At 40.4% G+C, this 20,639-nt stretch overlaps 1 protein-coding gene across 3 annotated transcripts in view; it reads left to right on the top strand.

Annotated features, from left to right (window-relative positions):
- PARP9 (poly(ADP-ribose) polymerase family member 9) overlaps positions 1-20,330 on the top strand; it is a 33,886-nt gene extending 13,556 nt beyond the window's left edge. For all 3 annotated transcript variants that reach the window (XM_053663052.1, XM_053663050.1, XM_053663051.1), the window contains exons 5-11: positions 527-754; positions 1,787-2,005; positions 8,137-8,197; positions 11,671-12,057; positions 14,912-15,048; positions 15,684-15,858; positions 19,530-20,330. In XM_053663052.1, the coding sequence (XP_053519027.1) occupies positions 527-754; positions 1,787-2,005; positions 8,137-8,197; positions 11,671-12,057; positions 14,912-15,048; positions 15,684-15,858; positions 19,530-19,909 (1,587 nt within the window). In that variant the 3' untranslated portion in view covers positions 19,910-20,330. The remainder of the gene's footprint in view (positions 1-526; positions 755-1,786; positions 2,006-8,136; positions 8,198-11,670; positions 12,058-14,911; positions 15,049-15,683; positions 15,859-19,529) is intronic.
- The last annotated feature ends 309 nt before the right edge of the window (positions 20,331-20,639 follow it).

Below are 20,639 nucleotides of genomic sequence, written 5' to 3'. Positions count from 1 at the left end.
AAAGCTTAGCCCTGGCTGGTGTAGCTCAATGGATTGAGCTCAGGCCTGTGAACCAAAGGATCTCGGTTCAATTCCCAGTCAGGGCACATGCCTGGGTTGTAGGCCAGTTCCCAGCAGGCAATGCACAAGAGGCAACCATACATTGATATTTCTCTCCCTCTCTCCTTCCCTTCCCCTCTAAAGATAAATAAATAAAATCTTTCAAAAAAAATTAAAGCTTAAAACAAAGCAGGGAATGCTCAGAATGTGGGAATATGGGGGGTATAAGCCAGCAGGAGGCTGTCAGATGCTTGCAATAAAAACTGTATCATCCACACACTTTACCTAATTACTGAATATGATAAACAGACGGGTCAAGTGATCACTCTTTGGAAATAGGAGTTTCTATCCATTATTAAATAATATTTTTGTGGATTTAGGATCTTTAAAAGTAACTTTCAAAGCTCTTCAGGAAATAAAGATTTAAAGTGATCATTTAACAAAAAGTAATTTAATGAGGAATCCTGTCCATTTTTTCCCTTTTCAGACAGATGCAATTGTTGGTTTTGAAAATTCAAATCCTGGTGATAGAGTTGGTCCTGTGTCAGAATCAATTCCCCCAAAAGCAGGAAACAAAATAGAAGAGAAGTTTACCAATAAAAGCCTTCAGACATCTAAGGATCCTCCGTTGGTATTGGTCACAAATAATCCTAAATTGCCTGGTCAGTATGTATTCCATGTGTGCCTGCCTTCAGAACATTCCAGACAGGATCTGGTAAGGTCAAAATCAATTTATCTTTATGTAGCTTGGTAGTTTATGTAGTCTTTGTTGAATTCCCATCATGTCATTACATTTATGAAATATTGTCGAGTGGTATAGTTCCTATTTTCTACCACTCCTGTGAAAGCCTGAGATACTGAATAATTGTTGTTGTTATAATAAATTATATTAAGGAGTTTAATCTACAGTAATACCTAACATGTCTAAGTTGTAAGTGGAAATACCACAAACAGACACAGCAATACCAAGTCTGTATATCCATTTGCCATGCCCTAAGTGGGTCTGGAATTCAGCCTTTTCATATTTCCCTCCATCTGTTAAATTCCTGGAGGACCTGGGATTTCCCTTCTAGCACCATTCTAGTCAAATTCATTACCTGTCCTGTCTTCCCACTGCCTTTGTCTATCTTTACTTTGTCACAGTTTCTGGTTCTTTCTTGGCTAGAGGGCACTCTAATCCCAAATTGGTCTTTCAATCATCTCTACTCCTCAGTTTTCCAAAGTCCTTCCACAGACAACCTTTCTGTATTAGTATTCAGTTTGGATGTTGAAATATTGATGCAAAGTTTAAATCTGCCCAGTATACTAGCACTTCTCAAGGAGAAGTTACATGACAGACCTTAATGACACTGAATAAATAGTGCTTACTTATTTTAACCTCTGCCTCCTTTATTAAACTCCCAAGACCTCTTTTTGTTGACCCAGAAGTGGCCCATGAGTGGGGATAACCTACCTGATGGTTGGCTCTCTGACCTGGAAGAAATCATGGTGCCCAAATGTCCTGAATAGCACAAAAAGGACTACTCAATCATTTCAGTTTCTTTAGCTCTTTTATTTTTTGTCATTTAACCATATAGCTGTAATGGGTTCCCTGTACAGTGGGACCTGTCCTGCCCTCTGAGGAAGCATGGACAGAGCTTTGACGGGGAGAGGAGATTAGCACTGTAAACAATGGGCAGGATCAAGGGATAAGCGAAGTCTTATTTCTGACTTGAAGGCTGATCTTAAAATTGTATTTTTCCTATAGATGTTGAGAAACATGGTGAAGAAGTGTTTGGAAAAATGCCTTGAGCTAAATGTAACTTCCATTTCCCTTCCTGCTCTTGAGACTGGAAATGCTGGTTTTGGGAAGTATAAAGTAGCAGAGATTATGTTTGATGAAGTTTTAATGTTTGCCAAACAACACTTTACAAAACAACTAACTGTAAAGTTTGTGATCTTTCCTGGAGAACAGGAGACATATGAGGTAAGTTAATATCTTAGAAATGTTCATTCACTCATTCATTTAACATCTGTTTAGTGCTTCAAATGTAAGACATGAGGCTAAGCTGGAATGCATGGTCACATTCTGATTGGGTGAAATCTAACTTTTGTAAATTGCCCATCTGAGACCTGGTAAAGAATACCATTGTAGAAGCCTTGTTTAACCCACTACCTAGCTTCACTCTGTTCCTTTGTTGGTACTTACTCTTCTCCCATCTTTAAAGGTAAGCAGCTTCCTGGTTTCGATGTGGGGTCCTATGCTCCTCTCTTTACTTGCTTCCTCTAAGAACACAGCTGTTCTTAAACTTCTTCAGAGTCTTATCTTCTGATTCAACTTCAGACCCACATCCCCAACCCTCTCTTATTTCCAGTTAGGTATCTGAGTGTTATCTTAAGTCCAGCATATTTAAAACAAAGTCTTTGGCTTTTTCTCTCCAATCAATCAACTTCCTTGGGCAAGTTTAGTTACTCATCTGTACCTCAGTTTCCTCAACTTTAATATGGGGATAATACCCACCATCTCATGGAGCTGTTATGATGATTCGATGAGTTAATAATACATGTAAACACTCAGAACAGTACCTGGCATACAGGAAGTCCTCCATGAAGGTTAGCTGTTATATTAGTTGTAATGAGCTGTAGTTCACTGGGGCAGTACCGTGGCCCCAGTACTGCCCTCAAATTCAATCTGTTCTTTCTTAACTCATCTGTAGGTCACTTCACAGGGAAATCAGCTGTGGTCTGATATAAATGGAGGACGTGTGGGCCTGTGTGTCTGAGTGCAGACATCTTGTGCCCAGCTTCTTTAGTTTTCACTTAATCTCAAGCTTTTTGTTTTAGAGTGGCCAGATCAGCAGAGTTTCTTTAATGTGAATAGGTCATTGATGTATTCAGCATAATTAGTATATACTGCTGTGCTGTTCTTCCATCTCTTAAGGAGTTCATCATTATCAAGCCTTTATTATATGAAATGTTAAAGGGACTTATTGAAGAAAAAGAAGATGACCAAAAGTGTGAACAGTAAAATGACAACAAACTCATGACTATCAACAACTGAACCTAAAAAACAAAAACAAAACAAACTGAGCAAACAGCTAGAACAGGAACAGAATCATAGAAATGGAGATCATATGGAGGGTTATCAGCAGGGAGGGGAAGGAGGAGAATGAGGGAAAAGGTACAGAGTATAAGAAGCATAAATGGTAGGTACAAAATAGACAGGGGGAGGTTAAGAATAATAATATAGGAAATGTAGAAGTCAAAGAACTTATACGTATGACCCATGAACATGAACTGCGGGGGGCGGGGCGGGGAATGCTGGTGGAGGAGAGGTGCAGGGCAGAGGGGAATAATGGGGAGGAAAAAATGGGACAACTATATAGTGTAATCAATAAAATATACTTTAAAAAATATAGGGTGGGGCAAAGTTTACAGTTTTAAGTATAGAAAACAGTTTAGTCTTATATTATTATTTATTAATTATTATATTATTTTTCATATGAACAACTGAAAGCCCACTTTTGCCCCATCCTGTATATGACCTCATTTGAAAAGAAAGAAAGAAAGATCTTTTTGCTTTATTCTCACTTAGTTGGCATTTTAAAAACAGACTCTAATAATGATGTTAAGAAATACTAAAAAAGAAATGAGATGAGACAGCACCTTAAACTAGGTTTTGAAGACCTAGTTCCTGAGTCTGCCAACAGCAACATCGAAGTGCTGGTGCAACTTCCAGGCATGTGTCTGGGTTTGGGTGGAAAGGGCCTTCTGAGTGCCTGGCCCAGAAAGTAGCTCCGAACATTAGTCTTTTTTCAGACTTCCCAGCCTGTCTCTATGTGGATGGTTGCCATTTTATCTCTCCACACAAGAAAACTGACTTATATTGGTTCTAGCTTGCTCTTTCCTGGAACAAGTATAAAGGTTCTTGTTCCTTTTGCTGCCTGACCAGACACCAGGAAGTTTGTAGTGTTTGCTGATTTCCCCTGCTGTCTTCAAACAATCCATGTGACACCACTGCAGGTGGAACTGAGAAAGCCTGTGCACGATGGGTTCTTGCGAGCCAATATTAGCTGGCTCCAGCACAGCACTGTATGTGAACGTATCTTACCTGCGGCTCACCTGCAAGATGATGGTGCATTACCCAGTGAAGAAAATGATTAGCCTACTTTCTTGACAAAATGAATCATCCTGTCCTTCAAATGAAGTTCACCCATTCCCCCAAGTAGAGGACTATAATTGGGCCCATACAGGTTGCCCTGAGTTTATCTTTGAACTGTTCATGAAGCATTATATCCCTGCAAGAGGAATTAACCACATCTTGAAAAGAAGGCTCATTCTTTCCAACCTACAAACAAAAAATGTACATGGCAGATCAACAAAAGTAGAAAGATCAACCACAGTCTGAGGGCTCCCCCAGGGCCTAATAATAAAAATAGCTGCCGTCTATTGCATCAGCCAGGTACTGTGCTAAGAAGCTGTCTCATTCCATTCTCTACCCTAATTCTGTGATGAAGCCACTGTTGTTATCTCCATTTTACAATTGGGAAAAACCTGTTAACCCGGAAGTTAACATACACACAGCTAGTCAAATGGCCAAACGAAGATTCCAACCTGGGTCTGTCTGTCGCACAGAGCCCGTGTTCTGAACTACTAAAGAAAAACAAAAAAGAACTTGAGAGATGATGTATCTTTCAGTTCTGTGACTCAAAAGAGAAGACTGTCTAACATAGTAACTTACATTATACTCTGACATTGACTCTCCCCCTTCAGGCTTTTTCAATATCAACACAGTATGATATCCATGTGGAAGTATGATGTGTGTGCATGCCTAAGTATATCCTCAGGCCTCCTGATAAACACATCTTTTCTTCCTAAATAAGTCTTTCGGTGAGGGGTGTGTGTTCAGAAAGCTCAGAGGGCAGTTTACGCATTTCTTCACAGTGGCCGCTATCTTGGCAAGTCCCTACATTTCAGAAAATGGATACGTCAGACACCCAGAGTGGACCTGACTCAGGAATAGCAACTTACACTGAACTCACAATAAGGTGACACGTTATTCACATACTGGTGAGTTTTTGAATTCATGAATGACAGTGAATAATTCCCCAACTGACTAAAATACTTGTGTTCACCAGTATTTCATGGTGATAAGGGTCCTGGTTGGGGCTGAGTATCTATAAAAGGTGATGGATAGTCATTCATTTGTTTTTATAACAAATATTTATTGCATATCTACCTTGTGCCAGACATTATGTCTCAGAATAAGGAACACCTCTCCAGGCACACACTACTAACATTCCTCACAATAAGTGTTGGTCGTTTGTGAACAGAGTTAGAAAAACTGCCAAATTCTTGCCATACAGAACCACGTTTCCAAACCTTGCAGACCATTCGCTTATTATCCACGCATTCTTCTAAGTGACTGATATTGATTAAGTTACAGTCTTCTCCCAAATTCAATTCAAAAGGCTTGCCTAATTGATTTCTCACTCTGCAACACATTCTGCCATTTAAAGTGACTTTGGGAGAGCAGATTTTTATCCATTTTGCATATGGCAGCTATTCTTAGTCTATTTATCAGTAGATAATATTATTTCACTTGTTTTATTTCCAAGTTCTTCTACAGGGAGCATAGGGAAGTTCCCTGTAATGACCTTTCCAGGTAGAAAGTCTGTTAAGATTGAGAGCTTTTTGCTCTGCAGATAGCAGGTGCAAATATGATTTATAAAAATGTGTCCTACAAATTATGAAATTCTATTGTTAAAGTTCAGACTCAAAACAAAATCTAGTTTTCGCCTCAATATTTATCATCCTTACAATGAAATAATTACTGCCAATTGTATCAACTTTAAAAAAGGAAGACACTGGATATGGTGGTTCCAAATCTTAACAGATCAGTTCTTTTAAACAGACAAATCTTAATCCATAGACTGTCATATAATAATAATCCCAGCAACAGCTAACATATTGGATGTTCACTGTGTGCCAGATACAGTTAGGAATTGATCATTTATTCGTTCTATGAGAAAGCATTGTGCATAACATTTTAAAAATGAATTTATGTTTTATCAGTTACAAGAGCACCCACCTTTATATTTGTCTTCTTCAGTGCCATACCCACAGCTCCAGGTCAGTGCCTGACATGCATATCTTTTGAATGAGGAGTTCTGGCTGAGATGGAAGTGTAGGTAGAAACCCCTCGCCTCCTTGCACAACCAAAGGGAGGGTAACAACTAATCTAAAATATACAACCAGCAGTGCCAGAAAATCAAATTGCGTGGAACTTCAACTCCCAAGGAATTAAAGAAAGAGTCAAAAGAGCAACCAGACCAGTAAGAACCCACAGTGAGGCAGCTGAACGCATGGGCGGAGCTGGCTGAAGGAGAAACTGAGACTCAGAGCTGACTGTGGACTACTACTGTGGTTGCCGCAGTAAGAGAAACTCCCAGTCTCATGTGAGTGTCCATTGGAACATGTGCTAGAGTTGAGAAAGTGAGCTGCACTGTTCCCTCTTTGGCCCCTCCCCCAAAGGCAGTGCTGCTGGACAGCAAGGAGGGTTACCCTGCCCTGGTGAAAACCTAAGGCCCCGCCCCTTACAACTTAACAGGTGTCCTGAGACAAAGAAATATGGCCCAAAAGAAAAAACAAAGTAAAACTTCAGAAAGCGAGCTAAACCATGAGAAGATAGCCAACCTATCTGATGGAGAATTTAAAGCCCTGGCAATAAAAATGCTCACAGATCTGATTGAGCTTGGTCGAAAAATGAAAGATACCCAAAGTGAAATAAAGGAAAATATTCAGGGAACCAGCAGTGACAGGAAAGAAACCAGGACTCAAAGCAATGATTTGGAACAAAAGGAAGAAATAAACATCCAACCAGAACAGAATGAAGAAACAAGAATTCAGAAAGTAAAAAGAGTCTTACAAACCTCTGGGACAACGTGAAACATTCCAATATCCAAATTATAGGGGTGCCAGAAGGAGAAGAACAACAGTAAGAAATTGAAAACTTATTTGAACAAATAATGAAGAAAAACTTCCCCAATCCTGGTGAAGAAAATAGACTTCCAGGAAGCCCAGAGAGTCCCAAAGAAGCTGTACCCAAAGAGGAACACACCAAGGCACATCATCGTTAAGTTACCCAAGATTAAAGATAGGGGGAGATTCCTAAACAGCAAGAGCAAGGGAGAGAGTTACCTACAAAGGAGTTCCCATAAGACTATCAGCTGATTTCTCAAAAGAAACCTTGTAGGCAAGAAGGAGCTGGAAAGAAGTATTCCAAGTCATGAAAGGCAAGGACCTACACCCAAGATTACTCTATCCAGCAAAGGTATCATTTAGAATGGAAGGGTTGATAAAGTGCTTCCCAGATAAGGTTAAGTTAAAGGGAGTTCATCATCACCAAGCTTTTATTATATGAAATGTTAAAGGGACTTCTCTAAGAAAAAGAAGATAAAAAATATGAACAGTAAAATGACAATAAACTCGCAACTATCAACAAATGAACCTAAAAGAAAAGGAAAACAACGAAAACAAAAACTAAGCAAACAACTAGATCAGGAACAGAATCAGAACGTCCCGTGGAGGGATTTCAGTCGGGAGGGGGAAGGGAGGAACAGGGGAAAAGGTACAGGGAAGAAGCATTATTAGTAGGCATAGAATAGATGGGGAGAGATTTAAAAAATGGTGTAGGAAACAGAAAACTCAAAGAACTTACATGTAAAACCCGTGGACATGAAGTCGGGGGGAAGCTGGAGGGTTGGAGGGTGCAGGGGGGATAAAGGGGGGAAATTGGGAAAACTGTAATAACATAAGCAATAAAAAATACTTTAAAATATCTTTTGAATGAGTGAATCAATGAATGAATGAATGAATATTAATATTTTGCCTGGAATATACTTTCTTCTGGCTTTTTGGAATAAACCAAAAGGCAGATTTTGGGTTTCCTTCCATTTTTCCTATACTTGTTTCCCTCACGCATTCTAATAGATTGTGGTGCCGCACATGCTATTCCCTGCAGAGTGGATGAGGTCAAGTGTGGTGTGTGCAGGTAGAGAATGGGATTTTCATGCTGATGGCTAAAAGCCCTGCTCTGTTCTATTTTGCTTCTTGCAGGCTTTCAACACTGTGATGCAGAGGAGTAGGTCCAAGCAGCAGCCTCTCAACAGTTACGCTGGTAAGAAATCGTGGGCCTAGCTGCAGCGTCTCGTGCCCTAGGCTCGTTCTATTCTTGATCATCTAAACTCACAAAAGGAAGAATAAAGAAGCCAAATTTATTTCATTGTGCTCCTGCCTAGATACCATCCTGCCCTGTCCCTGACCATGTCTCAGTCCTGTTTTATAGGAACAGAGCAAGGCCAGGTTGCATTAAGTAATCCACAGTGTGGATAGTTCATTTACAAATGCTGTCTATAACTTTTTTCTAAGAAAAAGTTCTGCCCTTCAGGAGCTGACTTAGTCAGCACTCTTTCTGCTCTGAATGAGCAAACATCTAATGGAGGTACTCTTCAATCACTATGGAAAATATATCATGTAATACCAGATAACAATAAGTGTATTAATCCAGTGCTACCCAAACCTGAGTAAGCACTGAGATCATGACTGAAACTTTAAAAAGCAAACAGCAAACAAGCAAATGTATGAACAGGCCCCAGTCTGGGTCTGGGCCAAGCATGTATTATTTTCAGTGTCCCCTAATCATGCTATGGAACCAGGTTTGGACATCACTGAGCTAAACCAATCCTGGTTGTTGGGGGGTGGAAAGTGTTTAACTTTGTCTTGTAACTACCTTCCTTCAGTGGAGATTGAGTGGACCAAGATGGAATTGCCTCATGGCAACTAGGTTGTGTACCTCTGAAATAGTTTTTTAATCTAAAGTATTCTGTAGATGTTAAGAACACTGAACATTCAACCAGCATTAAAATTATTAGTATATTTCCCATTAGGGTAAAAATTATTCGGAGAGTTCAGTTATGGATGTTCAGTGGTCCAGCAGGGCTGGGAGTGAAGGAGGGATTTTAAGAGCCCTGATTTGTGACTGTGCCTCTTACGAGCCTATTTTTATTTATCTGTAAAATGATCATGACAGACTGTTGTCAGGGTAGAGATTATATGCGTAAAAATGTTCTGTAAACTATAAAGTATTAAATAAACGCCAGGGGGTAAATAATGAATGACAGAATGGACAAACTCCCCAGGTGGCTAAGCGATGGGAGAGACTGCCAGGGACCAAGTATGGCTTCACGGATGAGATGTTCCAAGCTCGACTTTGAGGATGCTAAGATTTTCAATGACCAGAAGAGATGGGGCGGGGCTCCTAAGGTAGAGAAAACCCACTGAAGCAAACAGAGGCAGTGCATGGTTGGGGAACCACAATGAATCTAGGGAGGCTGGATAGGAGGAGTTTGGGGGTGAGAATAATATGGAAAAGAAACATACAAATGTCTGTCATTAATCTGAGTAATAGGGCCAGGCATTAACATTTATGTCAGCAATTCTTGAGGACATCTGTAAAGGAATTATAGAGTAACATTAATAATGATGAACGGTGATGATCTCAGATGATCATTTGAGATTGATAATGATTAATGAAGTTAATCTCAGATTATCAAGGATAATTTAGGCTATTACATAATGTAAGTATTATTAATAATGTTAATAATGGCAAGTGGTAATGATATCAGATTACCATTAAGGAAAAGTTAGACTATTTAGGAAGGTAATGTGGTCCCATTAGAAGTACCTAACTAATAAATAGTTCAATGTTTTGGTGTTAGAAGAATATCCTATAGTGATCTGAACAATGTAGTTGCCTAGAAGAACAGTTCTTTCCTGATGATGATGGACAAGTAAATTATCACCATATAATGTTTTTATTTTCTCCTAAAAAGTAGTAATAATGTAAGCTCCCCAACAGAACAAGGGTTTTTAAAAAAGTATGCTTTTAAGAACACACACACACACACACACACTTGTAAGTGTTGTATAAAACATTGGTTTTACTTTTTACTCAGAGGAAGGCCCTCCTGCCCCTGTTCTAGGTCTGTCCTGATACTTTTCATAGTTCCCGGTACCTCCCTACTACTGTATTAGGTGAAAGATGCTAATTACCACTATTGTCTTGGGGTCACTCGCTGGGAGGCAGACTTGTGTGGGTGACAGAGCCACTGCCCACATCTACCAGCTCCCCGGCCAGCATTTCCCAGTGCTAAAACCCTGGGCAAGTTACTTAGTAACTCAGAGTTAGCTTCCTTATTTGTAAGACGAGGCTACTAATAGTACCTATGTCATTGGGTTGTGAGGATTGAATAAAATATGTAAAGCACTGAGAACAATGCCTAGAACAGAGTAAGTGGACAACTTAATTTTTCCCCTCAAAATATGTTACTGAAATTCATCTGTGTATCTAAAGTTCTCTACTTTTCATTGCTATATTAATATTCCATTGTTGAAGGACCTAGGTTATTTCCAGGTCTTGGCTGTTACAAACAAGTATGTGAACTTTCTTGTACATGTCCCCTGATACACATGTGCCAAAGTTTCTTCAAATAATATAATTATAGAAATGGTTGCTCTGGATTTACATCTGTCATGAATACACACAAGCCCCAGTTGCTCTGTTGCCTTCCCAGCACTCCAGGTGGTCAGACTGACGAATTTTGCCAGTCTGGTGGGTAATTCTCCATATCCCTGGTTACCGATGGAGAGCACCTCTTTTCATACATATGTGGGCCATTTTTGTTTCCTCTGCTGTGAATTTTTTTCCCAGCTGGCTACTGGGTTGTTTCTTTTTCTTAATGATTTGAGGGCATTCTTTATATATTTTACATACTGCCTCACCTATGAATTCTCTCTCAGCTAGTCCATCCTCCTTCTCCCCCTGACTCCAACTTTTTTTTCAGTTTGGGTTCAGAGCCATCCTGATCCGTCAGAGACTCTTCTTCATACATATCTTCATTCCTCGTAGAGGGGTGTTGTAGAAAGAGGTCTCTGTGGGTGGGTTGAAATCAAGTTGCATTTCCTCTTCTGCTGGGATATATATACTGTGTCCAGCAGCAGGAGCTGCCAAGGCCCTCAGGCTTGTGCAGATACACAACGCCCGGTCACACACACACACACACACACACAAAATATAATAGGAATCCCAGGTAGTGGAATTATGGGTATTTCCTTCTTTCGTTTTACTTGCATAATTTTCCCTTTTTTCAGTAGTAAATATGTATTATTTTATAATAAAATATACTTTTAAAAGAGTTTTTACTCGTCAAGCTCTATGGCTTTCAAAGATGTTTGATTTGAAATCTGGGGTTAGCAAGAGGTTAAGGAAAATCCCACTCAGTAGGAAATAATCGTCAACATCCAGAGTGAGATCACAAGGGGAACTTACTTGTGAATTGATAAGTGTAACACAGCAGGGGCAAGACATGGTAGCCAACCCCTTACAGGCTAACTCTGTATTCTCAAGGAAACCATAAACTACATTTAGATTTCCTTTATAACCAGCACAGCTCTCAGAAATATGTAATTGAAGCTGCTACATCAGGCAGTGGTGACAATATCCTGGGGTGGACACTGGCTGGGGTGTATATTGCTATGCTCTGGTTTAAAACCCACCTTTCTTCTGTGGTTGCTTACAATTGCCTTTCCCAGTCCCCCAGGGGACCACAGGTACCAGAGAGACCCGAGAACATGGGCTAAAAGCTAACTCTCCTGCCATCAATCTGATGGGGTCTAACCAGGAAAAGATGAGTGAGGCCCAAGAGTGGATCCAAAGGATACTGATGCACCAGAACCAGCACAGCATTGAGAATAATCACATCCTCTACCTTGGGAAAGAGGAACATGACATTTTGGCTCAGCATCAGGCAGCCTCAAAGGTCTCTGTCTCAGAGATTATCAATCCAGAAAAGGCAATTTTAGAGATTAAAGGAGCCCAGGCTGACCTCGTTGAGGTGGTTTTGAAGATTGAGCAAATGCTGTGTGAAGTTCAAGAGAAAATGGCAAGAAAAAAGGAGCAAGCCCTTTGGAGCTTATCAAGTGAGTAACTTCCCATGAAGTTGGAAAGTCAGCCCTCCCAGCTGTCCTTTTGGGTATGATTATGCATGTATGTGTGTGGGAAAGAGAGAGAATGGAAGAGAGAGGGAGCAAACCATGCAGGTTCTGTGTTAGGCCATAAACTTCTATAACCATTTTGGGGCGGTTTCTACCAACAGGGTTAATGATTAGTAAATGGACACACACACACATGCAGTCGGATTTACTTATGATGACATGGATTTGCCTAAGAGGTGGTTACAGGGAAAGCCCAGGGCACTCCACTCCCCGGCAGTGGGGGAAAGTACATCTTTAATTCTTCAGACGGAGCGTTCAAGTGCAGACATTCCACTTGATTGACTAATTCCTTGAACTGAGTTTCATTTATTTGTTGCTGGCAGCCTTAGGAACCCTAAAATTACTCACTTTGAGCATTCTTACCACAGTAAATTATTCATTGGTGCTGTTTAGTACTTGCAAGTATCACACGTTTTGTGGGGCAAAATCCATCAAGATGACTGGAAATGAGGATCTGGGGAGATCCTTTTAACGTAGCCCTAGAGTTAAGTAGGGAATTATAGCCTTGAAAACACCATCTTAGGAGACAGCGGCTCATTTTGTTCATTTCTTTAACTAATGATTATTGCATCCACGATATGTACTAAGCATTGTTCTAGGTGCTGGGGATACAGCGCTAATGTGGACGTTGTTTCCCCTGGAAATGTAACTGGGGGTACTGGGAAGTAAGCAGGGTTGGTTGGGAAAGAGAAGGGTGGGAGTGCTCTGGGGACACCCAGGGGAGGCGCCCTGCCCAGCCTTGGGTGGGGGAATGCTTCACGGGAGAGGTGTCATAAATGGAGAACTGAAGGATGAGGAGTTAGTAAGGCAAAGGAAGAAACTTTTAAGAAATCAGACCATAGTGGAGTCTATATTATGCAAGACTCTATAGATCACATGAAAAATTCAGAGTTTTTCTTGAAACCAATGGGGAGACTTAAAGGAGTTTAAACAAAGGTGAGGTTGGAGTTGTCTTTTAGAAAGATCACTGATTGTAATGTGGAGAATGGATTTAGTACAGAAATTCAGATGCAAAACTTAAAAGGACACCATATTTTCACTATGTGTTTATAAAAATAATTTGGGCAGAAATGGTCAAAGGGAGTAGGAGTTTACAGTAAATGTTGTATCCAAATTCCATAGAAAACAGCATCCCAAAACATAGACAATAATAATATACAAACATGAGTCTCAAGGTTATGATTCCTACTTAGCTTTTGAAGTGTAATGTCTGTCGGTATCTAAACTGATACCGATACCTCTCAAGACAAGAGACAAGGAAACACTGATCTGCTGTAGAGCTTGTGGCATTACTTTAACTGCATTTTTAAGGTTGACCCATCCTCCCAGCTACCGGCAATTTAGTTATGTAAGTCCCTTGTTCTGCTGCAAGGTGGCATTTATAGTGGTTCATGACTAAGCATATTATTCCACAGCAGTGTTTCAGAGGTTCACACAGACTCATCCTCTCTTAATAAGATTAAAATCATCATTAATGAAATGGATAAATTTGAACTGTTATTACAGGGAACATTAACTCTCCGTCAGAATGATAAAATTTACATGATAGATGTTAGGCCTCTCTCTGTTCATCCTTCCTGGTGAGCTCTTCTGATAGCAAGAGCTTGTGAATTTTTGAGTCTCCAGTGCCCTGCCAGTGCCTGGCATGTAATAGGAGCTCGATACGTGTTTGCTGAACTCAAGTCAAGTGAACTTAATACTGTATTTCATAAATGTGAGCTGTCGCTCTCCAGATTTAATTTACAGTCTCTTCCTTTGAAATTTCCTGCCTTTGGAGTTCCTTTGCTATGGGTTTTGTCCCTCCTGCCTTCTGGATTGACAGTTTCGCCCTCTAGCAAGTTTTCCTGGGTTTATCATCTTCTTTTTGTAGTTAAATTCAGCCCACTCAATTAGATAATGTGCTGGGGACTAGGTCATTTTAAGGCACATGGCCTAACGTCAGACTCAAACTGAGTGAAAGCAAACCTCTCGGGGGAATTTCCATTTTGGCCACCTGTATATTTAGTCCAATTAGGAGCTCCTCTGGACAGTAACAGGTGTCCTTTGAATTTTTTTTTAAAAAAGGAGGGATGGATATTAAAGGAGAAAGGAAGGAAAAAGGGGAGGAAAGACTGACACAGTTCCCTTTTAATCTCCAAATTTTGCTCTTCTTGATTGGGTAGTGGCATAGTGACATATATACCAAATATTCTCCCTGCCCCTCATGGAAAGCACTGGTGATAGCCAGGTTTATAATCTTGGATCTCTCTATTTGTTAGTCGTGTGATATCAGGCAAGTCACTTAAGTCTCTGGGTTTTAATTTTCTTATTGGTGAAATTGTGTTGATGATTTCAATGGTGGTGTTGTAATGATCAAATTAGGCAGAGATACGAAATCTCTTTGAAAACCTTGATGTGTTATATAAATGGCATATTGTTTTCTGCAGTTACTTAATGTTTTCTTGCGCCTTTTTGTTGATGGGCGTCTTGACTGGAAATACAGGCGTTTCCCAGGAGCAACAAAATTCTACATCTCCACTGTAGCACTCACAGGGAGTGTGTTCGTGCCCTGCTTCTCTCAGCCCTCAGCCTCGCGATCCACATCGTCTGAGGACAAGTTTATCGATCCTCTGCTTTATCTTATGACAGCTGTCCTTGCATGTCCTAAACACATGAGGTGTACAATTTAAACTGGCCATTTCATTCCCCCAAATTTCTGTCATTTGTTTCATTGAACTTATTTACAAACATTTTCCCTCTCACAGACCATTGAAAAAAAATTTGTATTACTCATTTTTAGGGCAATGGACCGATCAGCAACCAAAACACCAAGATGAAATGAAAGAAAATAAGTTTCTGAAGCGTCTAGTGCTTTCAGCTCAAGAAATTCAGGATCAAAAGAAACAGTTTGAAAACTGTGGTTTGCAGATTATAAAGGTATATGTAATTAAGGGAAAGAGTTGACTTATCTTGCTATTAATCCATTTGTTTCTGTAGCCAAAAGAAAATCTTACCTGCTAAGTCTAAGCTAAGCTCTTCATTTGACTAGGAATCTCAGAAACAAGACTGAGAGGAGGCTAGAGATGGGCAGGTACCAGGGTATAGTTGGAGTCAGGAGATAGAGATGATGTCAGGATATGCAAAGCATTGATCAAGACCCAGGAAAAAGCTGCCTATCTTGATACAAAATAAAATAACTGAAATAGCATTTATCACACTGCATTACTTTAATTATGGACCTATTTTTATCTCTCACTAAATTCAGCTTTAAGAGGGGAAAGATGGGGTCTTCATTGTTGACCATTTCATTACCAGTGCCTACACATAGTAATTACTTAATATTTTTTATTAAATGAATTTATCAAAGAAGGGACAGGGAGTTTTGGAGAGATAGAAACCAAACTAGGAGAGGGTTGGGGCCAGGAACTACTCTTTGCAACTTGATATGAAAGGCAAATTGCATGGAAAGTAACATGCACATTAATACCTTTATTTTTGAAGCAGTTGCGGCAAGCGATTTAAGTAGCAGTTCTCCAGTCTCTTTTTCAGTCTTTCATTCCCTTGGGTTCTAGGTGGAGAAGATAGACAATGTGGCTCTCATGGCTGCCTTCCAAAGAAAGAAGAAAACGATGGAAGGGAGAATGCATGGGAAACCTGTGAGCCACAGGTTGTTTCAGCAAGTCCCGCAGCAGTTCTGTGAAGTGGTGTGCAGAGTGGGCTTTCAAAGAATGTACTCCGTGCCCTGCGGTAGGTGTCAGCCCCTCATTATTGGGGCTGCTATGTGTGGGAGTTGGTAAGGGACATAGCAGGTGACTCACCACAGGTACCATTTGTTGCTGTGGAGAGGGGATCATTTGCAACTAGGATTTAGTGGCTAAGTCCTTTGGAAAAGGTCATATTTTTCATTTTTCCTTCACATATTTTGTTGCTGATGGGTTTTATGTTGATGAAAGCATGAGCAGTAAAATGCGTAAATCACTGGTTTTCTCTTTTCTTCTGTGTTTCTGTGCCCAATCTGCAGAGTACCTTGGAGCTTTCTTTTTTTTACCCCCCTGCACTTATCTCAAGAAAAGTATTATCAACACTATAAAACCTAATCCCTTAATAAAAAGGGCATTTTCTCGAATTTAATAACATTGGTCTTTTCGCTTTCATCCTCTTCATTTCCTGTAGCCTGCTAGTGAATTTCATCTGGCAGGTGAAGTGAATAACATCTTAAGATCCTTCTCAGCTATTGGAGTTCTACATGTAGCTTCCACATCTCTTCTCAGTTGTACAAAAATAGAGCGTACTTCATTGCTCTATTGTCCTTTCTAGATCTCTTCAAAGGAGGCCAAGAAGTTCTGTAATTATCATGAGGGATACCTAGCAATGCAGCTTGATTTTGCCTGATCCATGAAATCAGTGGCTCTTGATCCTTGCCTTTCAAAATACAGGGTGGGGCAAAAGTAGATTTACAGTTGTGAGTGCATGAAATAGAGTTTATTGTTGTGTCATTCTTTATCAGTTATTGTGTCATTTTCCACATGAGCAACTGCCAACCTACTTTTGCATCATCCTGTGTGGTGCGGGATCCTGGCTGCAGCACCACCTCCAAGTCTTGGTTTCTGGAGAGCAAAGGACCTGAAAAATCACTTTCTCTTTATCCCAGAGAGAACATAAGCAATACCTAGGGTACAAATTGAACATGCACAATTCCTGGGGGTAAAAACTGATGGAAAAATTGGATCCCCACCAAGAAGTCTTTGAGTGTAACCAGGCAAATGATGATCAGTATGGTCCTTTCATTAGCGGTCTTACAATCACAACTTCTTCTGTTCTTAAGTCGTTGTAGCTGGCTTCTCTGCACTCCATTCCCCCCCTTCACCTCCTTCTACTCAAACACACGCATCATCACCTTCTACTCAAATGACTCCAAGATTGTCACTGTTTTCCAAATCCAGCAAGTGCCCTCTTTTCAGTCCTGTGTCAGACAACGCTAATTGCCCGTCGAGGCAATTGCATTGTAACCTCCTACCTCTCTTCTGACCTGCAGGTACATATTTCAAACTGTCTGGGACATTTCAACCTAAGTGTTCATAGCCACCTCAAACTGAACTCTTTTATTGGCTGTATTTTTTTCTAAGACCCAGGCTTTTTATTTTTCCCCTGATACTCTCTAACCTGGCTGATATCATCTGTCAAGTTTTTTAAACTGGAAATTTCATCATCCTCCATTCCTTCTTTTCTCTCTGTCTCATATCCAGGCAGTCACACGGTTCTAGTGATTCCCTTGCAGTATAATTCTTAGCACAGCCTTACCTTTCTATTCTTACTGCCTTAGCTCGCCTTCCCCTAAGCCAAGGTGATTACCAGGTACTTTCTTTGCCTCAAAATCACCTCTGTCTAACCTATCCTTTTCTCTTCCACCAGAATTATTATGCTAAAAATTATATGCCTGTCTAATATCTGCATTTCCATTTGCCTACAAGGTAAGAACCCATACTTCTTAGCAGAGCTTATAATGCCCTAGCCCCACATTGTTTCACCAGCCTCACTACTCACTGTGTTCCTCCACACTCCAGCCATAAACTTCTTCCACTTTCCTGAATATGCTGTATGCTCTTTTGCCTCTGTGCCTTTGCATATGAAAGGCCTTTCCTACTCGCCATTTTTAGCCCTGCAAATTCCTATTCCTTCTTCAAGACATAACTCAAAATAGCATCTCCTGGTTGACACCTTCCCCAGCTCCTGCAGGCCCAAATTGCTTACTCTGTGTTCCTGCATTTCCCTCCATTCCTTTGTTACAGCTTCTCTAACTCTATCAAGTACAAACATTTACAATCCCACAAAACGCAGGTGTGAAGTTCCTTTTCCTTATGGTTGTATAACTGAACATTACCTAGCTTTCATGATCCCAAGTCCACAGATGTGGAAAACTCCATCTTGACAGTTCAAGAGGAACTCAGTCATTTTCTGAGTTTTCTTAGTCCCTTCAGAGAATAGACTCAGTTACTGCAAGATTTTGCCTTTACCTCTCCTCTTCAGAGAGTGCTCTTGATGGTAGGACAGGCACTGGAGGGAGGGTGGTCTGGTTCATGGCCCTCATCCATCCTCCGCCTCTAAGTGTCCTCTGCTAAATAAACTGCCCTGGACTTTGGTCATTAGCATCCTGTTGTACTTGAATTTCCAGTTTTCTTTGCTCTTAGGCAGTGTCTACACAGGGCACTCTGTCTTTCCTGTCAAGGGAATTCCTTTCCAGGCTGTGTTTGTGTGCCTCCTACACTGCAGAAAATGGAAAATGTTGGAGTGTATACACTTCTTCCCAGCCGAAATGTGGGGTTTTGTGTGGTAGCCTTTACAAGGTCTTCCCCAGCCTCGCCGCTTTCCACTCATTTGCCAGGTTGGATGATGGGGCTGCACCCGGTGGAGTCAGTTGTCCCTTCTACTCTGGAAGTCCGCCCAGTTTTTCTGAGATTTCTGTTGCTCTTCACCATCTTGGCTCCCAGGGCTCTCTTGAGGGAGAAGGACAGAGCAGTGAGCCCCTTCTCCGGCTCTTCAAGCGTTCTAGTCATGTCCTCTCTGATTCTTCTCTTACCATCAGGTGGAAGGAAGAACTTTCACTTATCTTGAAGTGGAAAACTGCTCTTAGAATGTCTCATATTGTTCTCTTCTGTTATATATGGTATAAAATCTATGCTCTAATTCCTTCAGGCTTTTATCCTCTTGGTTCAAAAAACTCTCTTCTTAGTTCAGAAAAATCTAACTTTGAGAAAGTGTAAAAGTTAATCATACCTTCGAGAGCACATTCTCTACTTCGATTAAAAATAATTATATATTATATATGATAGGTCTATATCATGTATGTATATATTCAATTGATTTCGTTCTAAGCTTCATTCTTTCTTCCACTGGGGTAATAAGTAGAAAGGAACAAAGAGCAAGAAGAAACTTCCAGGAAAGAAATCTTTTATTTTTATCTCAAAATATTTTCTTATCACATAAAAGTGTACTATATATTTTCTGTTTCTGTTTACATTGCATTTCTACTGATTAATGCTGCTCTAGAGCCTGAAACAGTGTTTGGTTAAGCCCCAAGTAAATGCAAAGAAAGAAAGGGAGGTGAGGGGGGAAAGGAAGGAGGATCGGAAGGAAGGAAGGAAGGAAGGAAGGAAGGAAGGAAGGAAGGAAGGAAGGAAGGAAGGAAGGAAGGAAGGAAGGAAGGAAGGAATATTTAAATGTAAGCTATTATTATATTGATCATATGAGTGATAATTTGTCTCGGGAACAACTTGGGGTGTCTTTGCTACAGACACAGGGACTTCGGACTGGGAAGTGGTGAATATTTGGAGGACTAGACGGAGAGTATGTATTGTACCCAGATTGGCAATATGAATCTTCAGATCATACTAACAGTTTAATGTTTTTCCTTTTATCAGACCCAAAGTATGGAGCTGGCATATATTTCACCAAGCACCTCAGAAGCCTAGCACACCAGATCAAGAAAGCACCTACCACAGATAAGCTGATCTATGTGTTTGAGGCAGAAGTACTCACAGGCTCCTTCTGTCGAGGTCATCAGCTAAATATCGTTCCCCCACCATTGAGTCCTGGAGACACAGACAGACATGACAGTGTGGTTGACAATGTCTCTAGCCCCGAAACTTTTGTTGTTTTTAGTGATATGCAGGCCATGCCCCTGTATTTGTGGACTTGTACCCAGAATCCTGTAAGTCCACAGGGTTATTCATCAACATTAATGATGCACTCTCCACAGTCCCACTGGGAGAAAGTTGTAAGGAGCAGCTCTGTTGATTAACCTTCACATCATTTAACAACTGACATGGCCTTGCTTTGGAGGAACTAGCAATAATGTTTATCAGTGACGAAAGGGTGGTTTGAATGTGCCAAATGGGTTGTATGGACTGACTGGATTATTGAAGGGACCAGATGTATACCAATAGCATCCTAATCTTTATCTCTTAGGGCTGGGGTAGGCAGACACCAACTGAAATACTTTCAGGATCACCCCTGTCCTACAAGTTGTCTTTTTACCTCCTTTACTATCGGTAATAGCAAAAATGTTTTACATAAAATGAACACATTTTTCTAGTATATAATCCAAGCCTTTTATTTTCTAAAATAATGATAGTGTAACATATTAGGACAGCAGGATAGTTTTCTGGAGAACCTTATACAGTGCTGTAGATATAAAAATAAATCACCTTTGCTTTGAAAAATTGTGTGTAAAATAAAGTTATTTGAAGTGGAAGGAAATCAAAAGGCTGATTTTCTATGGATAACCTATGTGGATTTAGCCACATCAAGCAATCTACTCAAGTACCACTAGGCCAAATTAGTAATTTACCAAATATTTCTTGACCACCAGATGTGTCTCAGTCACTTTCTAGAAACTAGAGGTATGATGTTGGTACACCCAACTTAACAAGTAGGTCGGGTATAACAAATGAGGAATTACAGATTCTTTGGGGAAATGTAAGGGGGAGAGGGATCAAAGGTTGGGGGCAGGCCTTCTAAAGAAAGTAAAA

The sequence above is a fragment of the Artibeus jamaicensis genome, unplaced genomic scaffold (genome assembly GCF_021234435.1).
Source record: "Artibeus jamaicensis isolate MK-2021 breed Jamaican fruit bat unplaced genomic scaffold, CSHL_Jam_final contig_3126, whole genome shotgun sequence".
Taxonomy (NCBI): domain Eukaryota; kingdom Metazoa; phylum Chordata; class Mammalia; order Chiroptera; family Phyllostomidae; genus Artibeus; species Artibeus jamaicensis.
This window is presented reverse-complemented; position numbering and strand designations above follow the sequence as displayed.